This window comes from Actinia tenebrosa, unplaced genomic scaffold, assembly GCF_029948245.1.
Source record: "Actinia tenebrosa isolate PJP-AT-01 unplaced genomic scaffold, QUT_ActTen_1.0 PGA_scaffold2__45_contigs__length_23673736, whole genome shotgun sequence".
Taxonomy (NCBI): domain Eukaryota; kingdom Metazoa; phylum Cnidaria; class Anthozoa; order Actiniaria; family Actiniidae; genus Actinia; species Actinia tenebrosa.
The window spans coordinates 21,358,931-21,380,836 of NW_028292579.1; the positions used below are offsets into that span (position 1 = coordinate 21,358,931).

General features: G+C 36.0%; 3 protein-coding genes and 1 long non-coding RNA gene across 4 annotated transcripts in view; 3 read left to right on the forward strand and 1 right to left on the reverse strand.

Moving 5' to 3' along the window:
• Positions 1–5,692, forward strand: part of LOC116306028 (scavenger receptor cysteine-rich type 1 protein M130) — a 42,510-nt gene extending 36,818 nt beyond the window's left edge. The window contains exons 6-20 of the mRNA XM_089033731.1: positions 149–541; positions 674–991; positions 1,153–1,476; positions 1,555–1,896; positions 1,973–2,311; positions 2,397–2,714; positions 2,806–3,132; positions 3,213–3,542; positions 3,616–3,918; positions 3,996–4,095; positions 4,188–4,476; positions 4,575–4,638; positions 4,727–4,882; positions 5,001–5,155; positions 5,228–5,692. Coding sequence (XP_088889857.1) covers positions 149–541; positions 674–991; positions 1,153–1,476; positions 1,555–1,896; positions 1,973–2,311; positions 2,397–2,714; positions 2,806–3,132; positions 3,213–3,542; positions 3,616–3,918; positions 3,996–4,095; positions 4,188–4,476; positions 4,575–4,638; positions 4,727–4,882; positions 5,001–5,155; positions 5,228–5,284 — 3,815 coding nt within the window. The 3' untranslated portion in view covers positions 5,285–5,692. The remainder of the gene's footprint in view (positions 1–148; positions 542–673; positions 992–1,152; positions 1,477–1,554; positions 1,897–1,972; positions 2,312–2,396; positions 2,715–2,805; positions 3,133–3,212; positions 3,543–3,615; positions 3,919–3,995; positions 4,096–4,187; positions 4,477–4,574; positions 4,639–4,726; positions 4,883–5,000; positions 5,156–5,227) is intronic.
• The window catches only part of LOC116306029 (uncharacterized), a 328,067-nt gene that overhangs the window by 261,686 nt on the left and 44,475 nt on the right, over positions 1–21,906 (forward strand). The gene's annotated exons all lie outside the window — the stretch shown is intronic.
• On the forward strand, positions 11,175–14,675 carry LOC116306027 (uncharacterized). Its single transcript, XM_031716055.2, has 2 exons — positions 11,175–11,525; positions 13,756–14,675. Exons 1-2 carry the CDS (start codon positions 11,184–11,186, stop codon positions 14,590–14,592), a joined length of 1,179 nt encoding a protein of 392 aa, XP_031571915.2. The 5' UTR covers positions 11,175–11,183; the 3' UTR covers positions 14,593–14,675.
• On the reverse strand, positions 16,484–21,042 carry LOC116306030 (uncharacterized). The gene is made up of 5 exons (XM_089034722.1): positions 20,903–21,042; positions 19,446–19,524; positions 19,177–19,256; positions 17,637–17,784; positions 16,484–17,100 (listed from the first exon to the last, which is right to left on the reverse strand). Exons 1-5 carry the CDS (start codon positions 20,996–20,998, stop codon positions 16,769–16,771), a joined length of 735 nt encoding a protein of 244 aa, XP_088890848.1. The 5' UTR covers positions 20,999–21,042; the 3' UTR covers positions 16,484–16,768.

The following is a 21,906-nucleotide window of genomic DNA, read 5'->3' on the forward strand; positions in this document are numbered from 1 at the left end:
ATTCTAAATTAGGCAGATATATTCTAAATTATTTTCCTTGTTAAATCAAACCAAGAATGTTCCAATGTTTTGTAGACCGAATTCCCAGGAATTCGAAAAACAAATCACGACTTGAACATCAAATTATTATTTTTTTTTTCTTTTGCAGAACCAACCACAACACCTCCACCACCCACAACACCTCCACCACCCACAACACCTCCACCACCCACAACACCTCCACCACCTCCACCACCTGAAGTTAGTATTGTGGCAAACCATAGAGTGCAAATCACTTATAATGGTTTTAATAGGTCCGTTTGCTCCGATGGCTTTGATACAAAAGATGCACGAGTAATATGTAGAATGAACGGATATGTCGATGTAGGTCAAATCACTTATATTGACAGTCAAACTCTATGCGCAAAATTAAGACAAGTTTGGATCTTGAACATGACGTGCCAAGGACACGAGAAGAATATAACAGAATGTAATATCTCTTGGAATTTGAATGGTTTGTCTTGTCCAACTAACTATTATGCTGGTGTAATTTGTAAACCAGGTATGCAACATATTTCATTAGCTAAAAAAAAAACTCTGTTATAAGAAATCTAAAATTTACAAATTAATTGTTCAAGTTCTTTTTTCAGGAAATCTAAAATTTACAAATTAATTGTTCAAGTTCTTTTTTCAGTATTGGATTTGCGACTTGTTGGCGGAGCTAGTAATACCAGTGGTCGTCTTGAAATAAAAGTATCTGGAAAATGGGGCACAGTATGTGACAAGGGCTGGGATATCAATGCTTCTGATGTTGCTTGTAGAATGCTTGGATTTGCAAGAGCCCTGAAATTCGAAAAGTTTCAACCAGGAAACACATTACAACCTATTTTGCTTCAAAACACATCATGCGTTGGCTGCGAAAGGTCTCTTGATGATTGTTATCATCCTGCGTGGGGTACAAAATCTACCTGCGATCACAGTAATGACATTGGATTAGTGTGTCTCCCAGGAGGTAATTAGGTTTTTTGTGTTCACTTCTCATATAGTAAGAAAAATTTTTTTTATAAGAGGTGGTTTGGCTCAATTTTTGATGCACTTTTCCTTCAAAATCAGCAACCTAAAAATAAAAAACCTGAAAATACTGCAAATATTTGCGTCTTTTATTGTTTACAGGGCCACCAAATCTCTCCGCTAAATTGATGGCAGATGGAAGAATAGAGATTAGTTACTATGGTGTTAAAAGATCCATTTGCTACGATGGCTTCGATACTAAAGATGCAGGAGTAATATGTAGAATGAACGGATATGACGATGTTGCGTACATTACCCAAATCCCTAGCCAAGCAGGAAACTCAAGGACAGAAGAAGTATGGCTTTTAGACATGGCTTGCAAAGGAGACGAGAATTCCATCAAAGGATGCAGTAATTCCTGGAACTGGGAAAACAAGAATTGCGCAAAAAATAACAAATTACGAGCTGGAATTGTGTGCAGGAGAAGTATGAACAAAGAACTTAATTTCCAAATTACGAAATTCCTTTTTCCTTTTTAAATATATTTTGACTTATGTCTTTTAGTAAACGACACACTAGATGTTGAATTCCGTCTTGAGGATGTAACCACTCCAGCTCCATATTCTGGACGCCTAACCGTAAAGTATTATGAAACATGGGGAAATATATGTGCTAAGGATTTAAAGCTAGAAGACGCACATGTCATCTGCAGAATGTTAAACTTTACCGGAGCACTGACGATTTCTCATTGGGGTAAACATACTGGTAACGTAAGTTTTGAGCTTGTCAATCACTGCAAAGGAACAGAAGTCTCCATGCAAAATTGTACAGGATTAAAGCTAGAACAGGTTAGCACATGTGAAGAAGGCAATTACGCAGGGGTTGTTTGCACTCCGAAGATTATAGGTAAGTTCTGGCATTTGTTCAATCATCAGAAAATTAAATAGATTCTTTATGCAAACGATTTTGTTTTTCTCTACAGTCACACCAACACCTTTACCTCAAAATGTACGTCTAAGCGGTGGTGCAGACAATGCAAGTGGCCGAGTTGAAATTAAAAGACACAAAATTTGGGGATCGGTTTGCAATTCGGGATGGGATATGCGTGCAGCTAATGTAGTATGTCGTATGAAAGGTTTTGATAGCGCAATTACAGCATATAAGTCATATGGCGAAGGAACTGGTCCAATATGGATTTCTGGGCTTCGATGCAAAGGAAATGAAAACAATATTGAAGATGATTGCGAAAAGGATGTACAAGAAAAGACAACTTCATGTAACCATAGCATGGATGCTGGAGTGGTCTGCCGTCGTTATAAAGGTTAGAGACTAGAACAATTACTTGTTAAAAACCTCCCATGAATATACTTCAGAGTATTAACTTCTAATAAATTCTATTAACACAGATATAATAACAGTCGATCTGGAAAATCGAACATCAGACTATGATGGCAGAGTGACGCTAAAGGTAAACGGCAGCGCGGGATCAATTTGTGGTAATGGTTGGAACAAAAAGGATGCTGATGTCGCTTGTCAAATGAAAGGATTTAAACAAGCTTTAGTACCCATCAGCCATTTTGGAGGAGGACCAGCCAAAATCTGGTTGTCAAACGTACGCTGTAGCAATAGCGACAAATCACTGAAAGATTGTAATCATGATGGATGGATAAACAACTCATGTCCTAAAAATCACCATGCAGGAGTGATATGCGAACGGCCTGGAGGTTTGTTAAAGCCCTTTGAATAACCATCTTTTAAATGCTGACTCGTTTTTAATGTGCAAAGGTATTGATTCCTTTTGCTTTATCACTACAGTCAACGACCCAAATTTTGGTATGAAATTGGTTAAGGTTCCTGGAACAAATCTAAGTAAAGTGGAAGTCCAGTACTATGGTGTTTGGGGAGCTGTATCCGCTAACAACTGGAATCTGGCTGACGCTCATGTTGCGTGCTGGTTTAATGGCTCAGGAAAAGCATCAAGAGCAGAAGAAATTACAAACAATGACACACTTCCCATTTTGATTGATAATCTTAATTGCCGAGGAAGTGAGAATTCAATAGAAGAGTGTGGTTTCCAATGGGGTATCTCTGGTGCTGGCCAATCCAAATTAGCTGCAGTTGAATGCACCAAAGTTAAAATAGGTAAAATATCGAGTTTCTTCCTTTCATATCCTCAAATGTATATATTGAGATTAATCTTTATTATTTTGATTTCTAAACAGATAAAGACTCAATGACAGCGACAATAGGAACAGTATCTGGACAGAATGAAAGATATGGACAAGTGAAAATACAATACAAAAGCAAAGAATATGCTGTTTGTGGCGATGATACATGGGACAAAAACGATGCCGAAGTAATCTGCAGGATGAATAATTATCGAAACGGAGCAATGGCAGCGATAAGGAAATACACAATTGTTCCAAACAAGCAATTCCTTTATGGATTTGAATGCCGTAGCACTGAAACTGGATTAGACGAGTGTTTCCGCGTTCAAACTTTGAATTGTCCAGGAAACTTCATCGCAGGTGTTATGTGTAAACCAAACAAAGGTAATGAATATAAAATCATTTGTAAGGTAGGCATGTGAAATATTTAATTAAAATCTTCCCTTTGTGTTTCAAGGTGTACCGCCACCAATGAAACTGCGGTTAGCAGATAATGGACGTGTAGAGGTATCATATGGTGATAAATGGGGTACAATATGCAATGACGGTAACAGCCAGAAAAATGCTCGGGTCATATGTCGCATGCTCGGGTATGTCGATTTTGATGCGTATGGTCCAACGTCCAAAACAAGTAGTCTAATCTCTTGGCTTGGAAACATGCAATGCAAAGGAACTGAAAAATCCATTGAAAAATGCAGTCCAAGATGGGGGGAAGCAGATTGTAATGATGACGAAATGCTTAGAGTCACTTGCAAGAAAGGTAATTTCATTATTATGACACCACTTAATTGCCCCAGTGTTTGTAATTGATTCCTTATGGGGTGTTTTCATTTGCAGCTGATGCTCCTCACTTCCAAATCATCGGGAACGATGCTATTACTGACTCAACTGTCAAAATCCACTTTCAGGACGTTGGATCCATTTCAGGCTTAAAAGCGTATGTTTCAAAACAAAAACCATCTTATACACTTAACATTATATTCGACAGAAATAGGTATAATTAATCTTTTTTTGTTTGTTTGTTTGTAGCATCTATCAAATTGCTGTTGAAAGGAGGCCATATGAAGAGCGTCTCCAATCCTTTAATACTCAACAAAAGCGCTTCGAATTTAAGATAGTAAATTACACCACAAGTGCTAACCTTAAAAGCGATTCTTACATTACTGCTGAAATAGATAGTTCATATCTACCCAAGAACAACTTTACCATTGGTGACCTCAGTTTCACCCAAGGAAATGATGGGTTTACTAATGAGCCGCTTCAACCAGAGACACCATATAGAGTATATGTGAGGATCGCAACTGACTCTCATGATAAGGTTTGTACGTCATACTTCCTTATCTCATGTATAAAAAGCACTATTGTGGCATTCAAATAACCCTCTGTTGATGTTTAATTTTTACTTTTTTCTTATAGAAAACAAGGATTTTTGGTGATTATTCTTACGTGGCCTTCAAAACAAACAAAGTCTTCGCTAAAGGTAATTTGATAACTTGTCTTAAAGCAAATGACTTTCTCCTCTTTTGCCATTCTAAAAGCCACAGACACATCCTTTGTTCAATTTATAGGTCGAGCTGAAAAACTTACCAGTTCGAGAGGTGGCGAAGCAGTGATAGGAATGTCCATTGTGATAATAATGTTGATTGCTGTTATCATCTGTGCCTCTGTCTGGTTCATAAGAAAACAAAGGAATGAGGAAATGGACGCTTCTGATAAAAGTCAAGGTAATCACATTTTAAAATCATATCATTGTTAACTTAAGGCAATATAATTTGGAGTCAAAGATAATTTCATATTATTCAAAAACCACCAAATCTGAGTCAAATATTTCATTTCTGTTAGGACTTGAGATGACAGACAATGGTGACATGCGTACAGTTAATGATATACCAGAAGGCTACTACCAGGCACCGCTACGTGAAGAGCGCAACGAATACGTCACTTCTCCAGAAAAGGACAATAAAGCTGCCTATCAGTCTTTGGTAACTCGTACAAGGGTATGTCCTGTCAAAACTCTCAAACACTTAATTCTATTGTAAATTAATTGCAATCATATTTTTAATCCGCAGATTGCTCGTAACAAGCAAGAAAACGAGTCTCCTTTGTACGTTGAAATCAGGAGTTGAACAGATGATTCCCGAATGAGCCGCAATTAAACAAAAAACCATAGTTTCTCATAAATAAATGTAGAAAATTGCGTGCTTTGTTTTATTTTTATTAAAACAATAGAGAAAACGTAGAATTTGATAGGAGTTTGAACAAGCAAAGGAAATAGCACTGTAAACAGTGCTATTACAGGCTAGGTAATCTGGTGTCTCTGAAGGTAAACACAGGGACCCCAGGAACAATGTTCTTACTCATTCACAATCTACTTGTTTTCTCCAAATTTTTCAGGCTTTCACAATTGCCATTCATTAAATAAATAGTTAAAATATTAACCAAAAGGGAAAATATTGGAATTCACAATTGAATTAATTAGGGTACTTGAAATAATGAGGGTATAAAATAAAGGTGTAAATTTTTGAAGCATAAAAGTTGTTGTTGTCGTTTTTATTAGAGTCATTAGCATAATAAACATAACACAACCCATATTTTTGTCGGGGGAGGGGAGGGAAGGATCTTTTTCCTATAGTGCAAGGCAATATGGCCCCTGTCAATTTAACACAGGAAACCCAACAGAGAAACACATTGAATGTTTACAACACCTGTATGAATTCTAATCAGAACCAAAACAAAATGTAAAATCTTTTCCATGACCGAAGTACTGCTGTCAGCAGTATAAATACGACCCATTATTTTGCATACGATGTCCAAGGAAAGAGAATCAGTTGACTGCAGGCTCAATTGTAATAACAGGAACTGATGAAACAAATTTTTGACATACTTTGATGCAACATTGAGACCTCAAGACATTAAGACACGCTAAATTAAACTAAAGCTTGTGTGCTGAAAACAATTGGAAATCTAGGTTGGCAACAGGAAATTAATTATCACAATTCAACCTCTTTTCAACACCTTTTAAAAATTAACTATTTTATAACTTGATGATTATTTTTTCCCTTCAGCATTTTGACATATTTTAATAAGAATGAAATATTACTGATTAAAGTATTTATTTGCACTCACACATCTGTACTGAAACCAAAAATTTCTAAAGTCTAGTTTGGCAACAGGAAATTAATAAATTATCACATTTCAACCCTTTTTGACACCTTTTAAAAATTGACTAGTAATTAACTAATAATTAGATTTTTTCTTCAGCATTTTGACATTTAATAAGAATCAAAAACAAATTTTAAAACCATGAAATATTGATGATCATAGTATTCATTTGTGCTCACACACCTCTTTACAAACAAATAAGAATTTACAACAGTATTACCTTTTTCTTGTTCTCCAAGTGCTTTTCATTAATGCTCTTGGTTGAACATGGTTTATTTTTTCCACAAAGATATTAATGTATAATGACACCATTGCAACAAAAAGAGAAAAAAGTATTATAAGCAAGTGTTGTCACCAGAATAAAAAAATTATCAATTTGCATAACACTAAGATTAAAAAGTAGGGTGATGGGAAAGAAAAGTATTTTCTCTGATATATTTTATATCTTCTTTGTTCTCATTCGTTTTGTAGTTTACGGTTAATTTTTATTTAGCATTTAACTTCATTAACTAGGTATAAATGGGTATCTTGAAAAGACAGACTTTAAAAGCAAAGACCTGAGACCTCAATTCATGTTTTCGAGGTCTGTGATTATTGTGTTTACAAGTTTCTTGGTGTGTGCTTCTTAGGTCTTCGCTTTTGAGGTCTGTGATCAATGTTTACGACTTCTATTATTTGAAGTGCATGTTTTCAACTTACAATCCAGAACAGAAACATCTGATATCATTCATTCATTAATTAGGGAAAATGTAAACAATTTAAGAACATGCAATGCGACTGTGCTGCCTACTTAGTTAATTGACATGAAAAGATTATGGGATTTTAAACAATAGTACCCCTCACAATTATGTTCCCTGCACCATCTTGAAAGATAGCCATGCCTTTGCTTCGAAGTGAGATAAATGGTGAGCTCACAATGATACAGACATGTGAATAATTGTCCAAGGTGTTAAAAAAAGGTCAGTTGCAAGCTCACCATTTGTCCCCCTTTGATACAACGGTACGGCTGGCTACCTTTCAAGATGGTGCAGGGAACTGTGAAAGGGACTAACATAGGGTATATATGTCTTAACCCATTTCAATGATAATCCTAAGACTTCCAACTTCTAGGCACAAATAAAGTAAAATTTGATTCGCAAAAAATATTTGCTCAGTGCAGGGGCTGTGAAGGGAAAAGAGCTAATATACTTCTTGCTAAATGAATATACAATTACGGTTAACAAAACCTGATGCTGGAATGGTCTATTGACTTGCAGACCATGAGGGCAAGAGGTCTGGTTGTTTTAGTCTAAACCTACAAATTGGTCAAATGAATGGATACAAAGAAATGATTTTTATAGCTTGAAAGCAAGAGTTAACAGATGTTGTTTTGGTTTTAATATTGCTCTATTAGTATCACCAGTAGTTCAGCCAATCAAAGTGCATGATTTGTGATTATACAAGTCGGCTTAAACTTTATACATTAAATTTTCCAGTCCCCCACTTTTATTTTTTGTGTACTAGTCTCTTATATCTGAGCCCCCCCACCCCACTTTTCTGCACCTGTCCTAGTAGGGAATATATATATATATATATATATATATATATATGGTCTTACTAGTGTGCATTAACAAACCTACATATACCATCACTGCTAACATCATCAAGTATCATTTTAATTTATTTATTTATAATTATCATCAATGATCAGCCTTTATTTGGATTTCTGTCCTTTCCAGTTCTCTCTTTGACTTTGTATTTACAGTAGCATGATATCAATAACTGATCCTATTTGATCACATTGCTTATAAACAGGATCTGGAATGGGACATCCGAATCACGATCTCTCTTTTGTCGAAATCCTGCATCCTGTGAAAATTTTAAGCCACAACCCAATTCAACATATCCAATAAAGGCGTTTGACTTCTTGTTCTTTGGAATTGAGGCTTTGGACGGTAGAGATAAATAAGAAACTGAGGAATTATGGTCAATTTGAATGAAAAAGCAGCAGTCAGATTTCATTGAGATTTAATTTGAACTGCAAAGAACGGATGAACAACTGGCTACAAGATAACAATGGCATTTTAAAAGGATTTTCTCAAAGAACAAAAAAAAATCCAGAAGACAACACATTCACGTGTATTCAAGAACTTTGAACGAAAAGAACCAACAAAACCCTAAACTGTGAAAGTGCAAATCCAGGGTGCAAATGAACTGACAAGAAGCTTAAAGCTAATTGTAAACATGGCACGACTGTGAATAAGCTGACAACAAAGTATTTGTGAATAAATCTGTTCAGTTCATCACTCATTCAATTGGAAAAGTTTCAAAGAACAGATAAAAGGGCGAAAATCTTGGAAAGAGAGTTTTGACTGTAATAATAGAGAGAAAAAAGTTACAGAAATAGAGCAAGTTTAAGCTTACAAGTTAAAGGTGCTGACACACAGTGCAACATTGCATGCAACATTGCACTTGCACACAACAGGACTGTTGCAGCGTGTGTCTACTCCAAACTTATTGCACGCAACAATGCATGCAACGAATCTGAAGTTGAATCGCACTCTACACTAACAACATTGCTCGCAACAAATTTCATCATGTGAACATGGCTGCAACATTACCTGCAGCATTTTGAAATTTCTGCTGACCAAATATCTTAACATAGCAGGCTGACACAAGCAATGTTACGTGATGTGTGTCACCCAGATCCAAATTTATTCTTTGCAATGTTGCGTGCAATGTTGTACTGTGTGTCAGCACCTTAAGACTTCAAGTCGAGTTCGCAAAGATGAATGAAAACAGTGCCACCGGCAAAAACAATTAGACTACTCGTTCTTGTTTTCTATGAGTCAAATTTTTGATTCAGCACTACGCGCCTCGTCGTGTAAGTTTAGTGCGCTATATAAGAATTTATTATTATCATTATTATTATTATTATTATTATTACTATTATCAACTATCTATCGACTCATAGAAAACAAGAAAGAGTAGTCTAATTGTTAATTATTATTCATGAACTATTAATAATTTAATTTATCATATAATTATCCATAAAATACCTATTTTTCTCCTTTTCGAAAAACTGATATTTTCTCACATGTGAAAATATCGTTACCATGTGTATTCAAGCTATTTGTTTATGAATAAAAACTTTTTATAATAATAAAAAGCTTGTTAAGTTGATTTTATGGATGATTATATAATAAACAGAATATTACATGGGCGCTTGGAGATACGAAATTTATCTTCTCGTGTTGAAAATCTCTCACTCGTTCGCTGCGCTCACTTGTGAGAGATCTTCTCAACACTCGAAAATAAATTTCGTATCTCCGCGCGCCCATGTAATATCCTCTATATATTATTTTGAATTGTTCTAGAAGATAATCATTTAAAAATAAATTTTAATTTTATATATAAGAGCTAAATAAGTGAACCATATAATATTTATATTAAAATTAAATAGCCCTTTTGTTGTGAACGAATTAATTTTGGCACATTTTTCCCGCCCATTCTCAAAGATGTGCTGAGACAGTGTCAAAAATTAACTGATCGTCGGAAGTGAACGTCGAAAACATTCTAAAAATGAACAAATCAACTTTGAAGCCGTTCCCATCCTTAAAGATATCTCTATAGCGTCGATCTGAAGCAAAACTTCATTGAGCACAGTTGTTTGCAATCTGATCGAAACGACATTAATAAGACACCAAAATTCATTATGCGAGTATGTGACATTGTTCGCGATAAAGTGTATAGGATGTGTTTTAATTGCTAATAATGAGATCAAAGATTAATATTTAAATAACATTAAGAAAAAAGCATATAAATGTTTGGTAAAAATGCAAGCCGAGCTGCTCAGAAGCCCGCATGACCCTGCACTAGCCAGTAAGCAACAGGTGGTGAAAGTTAATGACCCATGATCTTTGACAATAAGCTACATCTTTAGATAAATATTTCATTGTTTTACCCTTAATTGCGGCCTTGGAACCTCCTTGGGATGATCACGGAGAAGAAAAACGATATCTGTACGAGGAGTTTGATTTTTTTTCGAATAAAAGTTCGAATACACAACTCCTTGAAGGCGCCATCTTGGTAACTTTATTGTAACTGTAGGGCTACCAGATCAACCTTGACGGTGATTGGATAAAACTCATTCACGTGACTCTGCGTCTTTTAATGACCAATAGGAACTAGCCAGAAGTCTTTTTAAATATTACAAAACTACGAGTCCTCGCACTAACGGTTTTTTCCGCTTTCAACTTTCGATAAATTATTGCAAATTTATAGAGACTCGCAACCCTGAAATTAGGATGATATAATTTTTTTTTTTTTTTTTTTCGCACGAAAAGCGTCATGGAAAAGCAACCATCACCATCCATCATCCATCCAATCAAGTCACTCCTCGAACAATCATTGCGTGCCAAACGCTACTGATATTATTATAATATTATCATTTAGCATCTCAAGCTCTTGCGTGCAACCAAAACTCGATCAGGAAGTATGCTAATCAGTATAAATGGATGCGGTTTTCGATATACTCTACGGTTTGTTGTTTGTTGTCAATTGATGCGCTTTTTCAAGGTTCAATTTTTCACGTTTTTAGAAGCTCATAAAATATTGACAATATTGACTTTTTAGTGACAGTTCAATGTCGGAGAAAAATCTCCTATCGATCATTTAACACTTTTTTCTCCACTCTCAAAGACCCAAATTCCATTATCAGTGCGTCAAATCCCATTTTCCAAAAGCAAAGGAAAGTAAATCCAAACTTCCAGTGAAGGACAAACTTGGGACCTTGACTTGAGGTGGAAATGTACGCAGCTTATATTTAAACCACAGGTAACCCGCGTTACTGTCCTACAATCGCTTTTTTTTTAGGTCACCAAGATGCAGGCGATCACTTTATCCACGGTATTTGTTTTAATACTCAGCCAGTTTCAGTCTACTTCTAGTGCTGAATACATAAAGAAGTATCTGGTTTTCGGAGGCAATGGATTCATTGGTTCAGAACTAGTAACTCTGCTACGTTTACGCAAGTCCGATGTAACCATAGTGAACCGTGGCAACTGGTACTGGGATTCTGAGATTCGTATCAAGCCCTTCGTGAAACACGTTAAGTGTGACAGATACACGATCAAATCGTGCAGTGAATTGATTGAAGTTATAGAGGATAAAGTATACTTTGACGCCGTTTATGACTTTAGTTCTTATATTCCAGAGCACCTCCAGGTAAGAACAGACCAATATGGACCATGCCATGTGCTTTAAATTAAGTTGGGATCTACATGCCATGTATTACAACATACGGTTGATATTCTTAGAATATAGCAAAGAATTTACATTGGAGATGTGCGCGTTATTAATGTTTACCCTATATTAGTATATATATTTTTTCTTTGCGTGACATCTCGAACACAGACGTTATTTTATTCCGGTGTCTTTGACTTCATCATTGTCAGACAACAATTGATCCGTTTGTCGTCAGACATACACAGATACAGTTGTTCATCAAAAGCGATGCCTCGTGAATTTTAAGATTTACTTTCTTTCAAGTAAAAACAATTGCAAATGCAAAAATTTGCATTAGATGTTTTTTTTAGGAAAACATTAAACTTCTAATACTATTATACAATTATGATGGAAGAAGTTTAAACCTCCAGTTGAAAATGGCTGTCACGACACCTCGAATTAAGAGTGATGAGAATACGTGACATGCTATGAGGAAAACCTTCGAGCTTCATGTTAAATATTACTAGTTTTCATTTCCGTTTCATTTTTATTCTTAAATAGAGGTTAGGAAATTGGCCAGGAAAGTTGAGCACTGGTCCGGGATCTTCGGGTGTGATATGCTGTAACATTAATGGCTTTCCATTGGTTGTCATTGTAACACACTCAGTCCATCTTCCTTATATGCGATTCGCGCATCATACCAGTATGATGTGTCAAAAACCACGTGAACATTTTCACTTTCAAAATCATAAAATCATATCGTAATTATTTACCTTTCTTTTAATAATTACGTTGTTTGTTTGTTTTGTTTTTTTTGTTTTGTTTTTTTTTGGTTTTTTTTTGGTTTTTTTTTGGTTTTTTTTTGGTTTTTTTTTGGTTTTTTTGGTTTTTTTGGTTTTTTTTTTTTTTGTTTTTTGTTTTTTGTTTTTTGTTTTGTTTTGTTTTGTTTTTTTTTTTTGTTTCTATTTATTTATTTATTTATTTATTTATTTATTTTTCTCATCTGGTTTTCTTTCTTCCTTTGTTTTGCATAACTTTTTGTTTTTACCTTTTTCCTTTCTTTCTTTTTGTCTTTTTTCTTTCTTTCTCTCTTTTCTCTTTTCTCTTTCTTTCTCTCTTTTCTCTTACTTTGTTTTTCTTTCTTTCTTGATCTTATTTATTTTTCTTCCTTTCTTTCTTCCTTTTCTTCTCAGTTTCATTCTTTTATTTCATCGTTCCTTCCTTTCATTCTTTTTGCTCCCCAAATCCGCGATGTTGTAATTCCTTCTCAAGTCCTCTGTTTCCGACTGAATATTTCTTATGTGTTTCGCCATTTTCTTCTATCAAAACACCCTCACGATAAACCTGCAGCCAACTCTGTAATAGACCAATTCTGCTAACACAATGTCTTACCCAATTCAAATTTACTGGGAATACTTTTCTTTGCCCGTTTTATTAACATGCCAATAAAGCATTAACATGAATATGATATGTACTTATAATAGATCAAAGAAAAAATATTCCCAATAGATTTGAATCGGATAAAATATTGCAGTAACCGAATTGATCTATCATTTGCGCTAGGGTGGATCTACATTCCATTCTACTGGTCCATGTTGTATTTGTTTTATACCAAATTGATTACCCTCTATTAATAAAGGTTATTTCTTATCTACTTTTTAAAAATGCAGTGCACTGTGTTGTGAGATTAAATTTAGGCGGGTAAACTTCATTATCATTCAAAATATTTTTTCGTCGTTTTTGATTGGCCGATACAACTGCAACTAATATTCTGCTCATGCGCATTAGGGTGCAAAGCTGTTTTGCTGCAAATAATACTCTGCTCATGCGCATTAACGATGCATTTTGTCAACATGGCTCACTTCCCTGTATTTTGGTATTATGTTATTATCCCTCAAACGATACCCTGAATTAGGCTCTGGGCTAACGGCACGGCTAACTCACATATTGCGTTTAGCGGAGAGAGGAAAACCGGTGACCCCGGAATCAAAGAAGGAACCTAACAATTTTGACTCACGGGTACGCGTGGTGCCGGCTGAGTCTAGGAATCGGGACCAAGACCCCAGAGGTGAAAGCCAAATGTGATACCGCTACGCCACATTGGATTCTTTGCATGTGAACGAAGGATACAAGGGGTTAGGACGAGGTTGCAAATTGATGGAAGGAGAGCTTTGTTTATTATGTGAAAGCCGAATTCGTAGACAACTAATTCAAAATTCTTCTCTTTTAGGACGTCTTAGAATTACTACGTACTCGTGTTGGTCGTTATGTGTATATCAGCTCAGATTCAGTCTACGAAGTCTGTAAACCATCAAAGCATGGAGGTCCTAGCAAGGAATCTGATTCAATACGCCTCGAAAACTACGAACAACTGAAAGAGAAAGCAGGATATGATCACTATGGTGACTCAAAGCTAGCATGTGAAGAAGTGCTTCGGAAAGAGCACAACGAGCACCGATTGAACTACATATCCCTGAGGATACCTGACGTCATAGGACCACGTGACAACACCGATCGGTTCTGGATTTACTTTCTGTGGGTAAAGTTCCAGGATGTAATCGACCGACCAATCTTTTACCCCCCAAAGTTACATAACCAGCAACTCAGTTTCGTGATGTCAGAGAGTTTGGCGATGTTGTTGCTTAGCCTGAAAGACCTTCAACTGGACGTCTTTAATCAAGCGTACAACTTGGCTTTCAAGGAGACTGCAACGCTGAAAGAGTTTATTACTCTACTGGGGGAGTATGTGGGAGTTCCAAACGTCAAGTTTGATGAAACTACAGTAGACAAAGCTTTTACTTACTACCCATCGGTTAAACGTGGACCTCTCAATATCACCAAGGCTGAAAAATTGCTAAAGTGGAAAACATACTCTCTTAGTAAAGGAGTGAAGAGGACAGCTGAGTTTTACGATTATGCGATGAGGGCAGGTGAATTTAAGAAGCAAAGAGATGGAACTATTCAAGCGTTCATTCCTGAAGACAAGCTGGAGTTGTTCAAAAAGAGGTATAAAGAGATTTATGGAATGGAACTTGAGATTAAAACATTTCCGCACAGCGAGCTGTGACGATCATACCATTTGGTATTTTTGAATTGTTCCAGATGTATGTTACGTTAGATTAACAATAAAATGTCGCTGTGATCCTTTCAGTTTATTTCACTTCATCTTATAGACGTTCTATTGATATTATCGGAAATCATCTTAAAAGCTGGAAATCTTTAGTTAAACGAATGGCTACAAAATTTCTAATTTATCGAAGTGAATGATTGGGGGTGGGGCGGCAAAACATGTGTCGGAAATTTATGTCTACGCATGGTAGATCACCTTCACAATTGTTTTAAGTCATTTTTACTTGCCACATTTTTACTTGAGGATTAACAATGATAGCGCTATAAACGATTATAGAAAGCTAGCATAAAAAGGTTTGTTCGACTTTACAGTTTTGATTTTGATTTGTATGGATTGACCTGGTTTTTGAAACATAAATGGATCTGCCTGCCATTATTTTAAATGTCAAGAAAGAAAAACGGAGAAAAGGAGCTACAACGCGAATAGGGTATAATGTTTAGGTCACCCATCCAAGTGCTAACACTCCCTAGACGAGCTTGACTAAGTATCTTGAACGACAACGGTTTATCCACTGGACTATGGCTCCAGATGAATCAGCATAACAATAGCCGTGAAAACAATGCACCGAACATACTAGACTTTTGTAAAAACATATTTTCAACCGATTCCGTGCGTGGCAGAGATGCAAGGGATTATGGTCTGGGGGCCGGATGGTCTCTCCCCTGATGCTTTGGCTAGAACATGTTCTTGCGTAATTCGTACACCCAAGGGCAGAAGACTTTTAAAATCGCCGTCATGTTCGAAGTCCATACGCCGCCTTAGCTCTGCGGATGTCTCGGGGGTATGGCACAGTGGAATCGTATTGTTGTTTTTTTTGTTTTGGGGGGGGGTTCGAATCCCATCTTATCCACGTAAGATTTTTCGTTTTTTGATCCATTTTTTATAAGATTTAAATCTTCAACAATAAAGGGCAACCTTTTTTAGTGAAAATAGATTAGTTCCTAGTCGGTTGCTTAAGCCTGTAAAAGTCCGAATACAAGAACAAGAATATTTACTGCACTTGGATCTCTATATCATATGCCCGCAAAGGACTTATATAGGGCTAACCTCAATGTCTTCCTTTTCAAAATATGTAATCTGCATTTTTGAATAAAGTATTATTAAAAAAATGGGTAGTGCCGTGAAGTCTTCCGGGTCTGGTTAACAATTTCTGAATTTTAGGAAAGGAAAATAAAAGGCCACCCCAGTAAATAATATAATAGCAAAGGATTGTAAAAGGATAAGAAATTTAACTGGTTATTCTGACGGAGAACATTGGGATATTTGATTTTTTGCGTCATGGCGCAATATCAAATTCACAAGTAGTCTGACACGCATAACGCAAAACTGTTTATTTTATAGGGTAAAATAGGGCAGAACCAGCAATTATTTTAATAATATGTAGAGAACACCTAACGGTAGAAGATTGCCTTAGAAGAGTTAAACGAAATCATTTTTTCATATGTGTAACATTCCATTATCATTTAAATAAGATTGCAAACTTCTTCAGGTGTACTACGCCTCTCGATCTCTGCATGATACAGAAATCCAAGTGACAACTATAGGGCGTCTTGACTATATAGTAAAAAAATTCAAACCAAGTCCTTTTTATTCCATTTCAGTTGCGCATCTGTGTCACCTTAATCAGTTTGCCTCATTGGGTCTTCTCGGTTGCATTTTTCAGTTTCATTTATAAAGATTCAAGAGGGCAAATTTCTTCTCATGAGTAGTAAAAATCTCCGTGCCTTTATGCAGGGAGTTAGAGGAAGTTGATCTTCCGTTCTCCCTTCCACTTCTTTATCGGTTTATGCGCAGCATGTGATCATGTGTTAGAATCAAAACTCACATATGGCACGTTGGTTCACATTTATTTGGGTAAAGATTTTCTGTGACTACAGAACCTGTTTGCTTCCTAACGTTTTCCTATTTAAGCCAACTCTAAAGACAAACTTCTAATTCTTGCCTCTTTATCCAACTCAGAAAGTGAAAATGATTTTAACCGCTTAGTAACCAAGCTGTAAACGAAATTTTTTATGAAATATTTTACAACATCCTTGCTTTGGACTTAGTGACCTTCAAGTGGATTTGAGGTTTAAACCTCATTTATGTGTTCCATATATTTATATAACATAACCTACAGCATGCTTTGTGGATAAATCTCTACTTTTAGGCCCGGTTTGTTGATAAGTGTCTCTGCATGATCTTTAAATGCCTCAACAGTTGGTTTATCGAAGTTTGTAAAACGAATACAGGTAAGAGTGGTTTCCTCTTTCGAGCTAAGGAAATCAATAGCTACTGAGAAAAGAATCTTGGCGCATAGATCCTTGGGGAATCCGAAGATGCCGCTACTGATTGCAGGGACTGCAACGCTTGTCAAGTTACGACGATGGCATTCTTCCAGAGAGTTAAGTAGTGCTGATTGAAGGTCTTTCTCCTCATTTGCATCTCCCCCTCTCCACACTGGACCTATAAAAGTAAAGCAGGGATTTCTCCCTTAGTATGCGTCGAATTTGCCATCTTTCCCAACAGAATGACATAAAAACGGACACAGGGGTAATGTTTCCTGATATAAATATGAACCTAAGAGACTAAAAAAAGATAGCATTTTATCAAACTCTCAAACAAACTGTCTGCTAAGCAAAGTCAGGGTACTACAAGTTGTTGCTTTCACCCCCTTGGTGTCCGAGGTGCTCTTGTGTGACACCAGAGGCAACGACTTAAAAGATTTTATCAGGCATTATCATAACTATAAGACACTTTATTTTTTACAGGCATGGGAAGGCTAGTGGGATGAAGGGCGCTATATAAAAAGATATGGCATTTAAGGAAGCCACCCCAAAAATAACTAAATAATTAGAAAATTTATACAAAAAATATCTTGTTTTAATAGGTTGGGAAGTGTCATAATTTTTTAAAAATTTAAAATACACAGAAACCTACCAGCCCTCCCATGCCTGTAAAAACTTAATGGTCCCTTAAATCTGTCAAATGACTAGACTTACCAACTGCATGAATGATTACTTTGCAAGGTAAGTTTCCAGCTGTTGTTACAGCTACATCTCCTGTTGGTAGGGGACCATTTTTAGACACAAGTTCATCACTTTCTTGCTGGATAATTTCTCCTCCACTTCTTACAATGGCACCTGCAACCTTTAAATATTAATACTAATAATTATTTTAAATAATAAGTCTTAAGTAAAGGAATCGAGTAGAATAACATATGAAAGAAGACAAGATTGGAACAATGTCTGACTCAGAAAAATCTGAGCCCCAGACAGGAATCGAACTCATGACCCTCCAGATGCTAGTCGGATGCTCTAACCAAGGGCGGATCCATGGGGGGCAAATGGGGCTGAAGCCCCCCCCCCCCCTTCAGCAGAAAAAAAACAATGCTTTTTATATTGTTTTCCGCTGTGTTGACGGAAGAAACTTAATTAGCCCCCCTCCCCCCAACTCAATTAGCCCCCCCTAAAGTTTTGGCTGGATCTGCCCTCACTAACCACTGAGCTACTGGAGACTCTATGGCTGGCAAGGGTACAATGGGTAAAGCATATGCAGGCAACATCACGCAGCCACATACGATCTTGTCTTCTTTCATAAGTTTTAAGTAACATATATGTTAATCAAGGTAATATCCTGTTTTAAGAGGTATGTTAAAAAATCCTTGTTTTCATCTTTTAGCTTTTCATAGGCAGGCTTTTTTTTGTCATTATTATTCTGTTTCTTAAAAACCTCATTAATAATTCATGAAGGAAACACAACAGAAATCATGACCGTGAAGGAGGTTTTATATCTGATATAGATTCGTCTTCATTTGGATAAACTTTAACTTGGAATTTTCTCTATCAAACTTGGTTCATTTTGTAAAGAATTCTGTACAGTATGAGAACATACATCATGAGTTTTTTAAGCCATTTAATAATCTCGCAGATCGTGTTTTATCGGGTATAAAACCATTCGGCTGCTCCTCGTGTTTTATACACGATAAAACACTCCTGCTCATTCATTAAACAGCACTTATCACTTATTACCATTATATATAGCTCTTAGTTTCAATATAATTATTTTCCAAGCTTCATTCATTGACTACTTCTGATCATTGATCCATCCATCCATATATTTATCTATCAATCCATTCACTCATTATTGATTTTTTTTTCTGTTTGTTTTTTTTGGTCTTGCTTTTTCACTAGTCTTAATTTTTATAATCTTATTTTTTAAGCATTTTCTATTCTTCTACATGTTTTTTTTTTGGTTTTAGACCTGATAAAACATGATCTGCGAGTATATTAAATGACTAAAAAAATTAATGAATAATAGAATGAGCATTTAGGGTCCTTATGCGTGACATGCTCTTGTGTTCTTTTGGTCCTTTATAAAGATTTCAAAGTCTTTATATAAAGATATCCATGTTGAACTATTATCAGGTGTAAAGATCCATGCACATGATGGATTGCAAGGACCTGATAGGTCTAAATGCTCATTAATTATTCATGAATGTTTGTAGATGTATTAAAGCATTAAACAGAAAGATTTCCATACCCCTCCTCCATGCTTGAGCCAGGAGTTTGCTGCATTGACAATAGCATCAACCTTTTCCTTTGTCAAGTCATTAGACACAACTAAGAAAAGAAAACATAGTTTTTATATTTGTGAATGCTTCCAACCCACAGTCGTGCAAAATCATACACTTTGCCTTAAAAATAAAACAGGGTTTCGGTTGAAAGTTCACCAATTTAATTTTATATTTAGTATTATATAAGGCATGCAGTATTATGGAAAAATATATATAGATAAATATATTTACACACCCTCTATTGTTCTTGGACTCTTGTGTTTCCTTGTTGCTGCTTGAGCTGCTGATACAAACACTGCTGCCACCACTCTTGCCTAAAAGATAAATTATTTGACGTAACTACAAACAACTGCATCTAGATAGCAGTTTCATTGAAGCTCGGACATAGGTGCTAGAGGGACTTTAGACCCCCATCCCCACTTTTTGAGAAATGTTATTTCAAATTCAACGTTTAATAATCCTAAATTACTAACTTTAAAACTAAATTCTGATATTCAAAAATAATGAAAATTTAGCAGAAGTTGCTGTTATTTGCTATACCAGCATATAACAATCAAATCAATTTGCTAAACAACCTAATTTTCATTTTAGCCCTCCAATAAAAACTATGCCTAGGCTATGATTCTGGGTATGGTTTGATGCAGCCTGGAGGCACTTCTTTAGCAGTAGGATTGCAGTTAGCTCAGTGATTGATGTGGATATTAAATGACAATGTTTATAATTTCTAATGAATGTGAGGGAACAAATCTGGTTAAACCTTCAATGTTGCTCAGATGACCACATAATTAAAATGGTGGTCCCATCTCTTTAACTGCCTACCCAGTACAAGCTCAGTGAGTTGAATGAGAGTCTGTCATGCAAGAGGTTGTAAAAAGTCTGAGCACTCTGATTGGATGAACTAATGTTAAAAGTTTAGTTGTTCTAGCACTTTTGCACTAACTGGAACACTTTTCAATCACACATGCAACTCCAATTTACTTTTTCATGAAGGGAGAAAAACCCTCATAGCATACAAGAGAACAACACATCAAACAAACTCAATGAACATATGATGTCTGCAGGGCTAGAACCTTAAAAACCACTGTGGTGAAAGAGGACGCTTTAATTAGCAGCATATCCCATACATGCTACCCGTAAAGAAAACATTTGTAGAAAATTATGATGCAATGTGTTTGGATCAGATGATTGAGAAAGAGAAAACAATTCTTCACTTGATACGAAATCTGTTCTAGTCCCCAGACTACTATAAAATCAAGTACCGCATTCGTACTTGGCACAATTTCCATGGAGATAGGCTTAATATGAGAGCACTAAAGATACTTTACCCTCTGCAACCTAACCAGAATTATAAATACTTGCAATAATTTCCACTAGAATAGAAAGTTATAGACACAGAGGCCACGTTGGTCCTAGGGAACAAACTAGCGAATGATGATCAGACAACACTGTTGCTAAAATCCAAGATGGCGACAAGATCATCCCGACAACGTAGGGAAAGTGAGTTTGATTATTATAAAATATGCTCGTATAAACAACTGTCAATAAGAGGGTTAGATTACATAGCATAACATGTTTAAAATGGGCCTTTAAAATGTCCATTATGTCATCCAAAACAGGAAAGATAGCTGCAGTTTTAGTTTTAGATCTGCAGTTTAAAAATTATGCCTACTTCATTAATTACTGGAAGTTTACCTTATTTGTGGCACTAGAGTTGAAGCCGTTACTTATTAGAAATCCAAATCTAAGATTAAGGAGTAACCTTGAAGCTATAACACCCGGCCATATCATCGTGGATCGAGCAATAAGCAGTTACTGTTTCGTTTTCACTTGACTGATTTACAGACATGGGTTACCTGTGTCCTATCCCACAATACACTGTAATGCAATAATAAATATTTCTGTCTTGTTTCTCTTTTTTCTTTTCCATTTTCCCCCATCTTTTTTTATCTTATACTGTTTAAGCAATTCACATATCCAAGATGTGAAATAATATCTAACAATACTCAAGATGTAGCAGCGCTGACGTCTGACGTCATTTTCACTTAAAGGGACTCGTGGTCCAAATACGGCAGTTTATAATGGCTTTACTGCTTTTCTCTTCCTATTAGATTTGCTATCCATATAAATTATTTATCCTTTCACTTGAGTAATTGTATTCGTTCTGATAAATTTGGGCTGTTTTTTTTTTGGCTATGCCACTGCTATATTATCAAGATAAAGACTATGGGTGCATGGGATCAGTAATAGGAGAGAGCTGAGGCTTCGGAAACGGGTATCGATGTCAGATGAGCAAAGTAGGAAAAGTGGAACAGGGGAGCGCAGAGAACGCAAATTCTTGGTGCAAATGCCTTGTCTGAATGCACAGCAACTCATAGTAAAGGAGTCATAATTAAACCACTTCTTTCTAATCTTCAAATTCGAGGAAGATGGGTATACTTCAACGGAAAACACTCTTATTCACAACAAGAACTTAAAGCGTTACCTGTCAGTAATCTTTTCTTTGGCTTCAGTAAAGATTAAATATAACCATCCGCTACCTTTTCTCCAAACCATCGAGGTTCATTCGTGTAGATTCGTGTTCCTGTTTCCTGTTTTCTGTTTTCTTGCCAAATAATTGCTGCGCATCTTTTAGCAGTACACTAATAAACTCTCTTCTAAGATTGAATAACTTACTGACTTATTACTTAGTGTTTCTA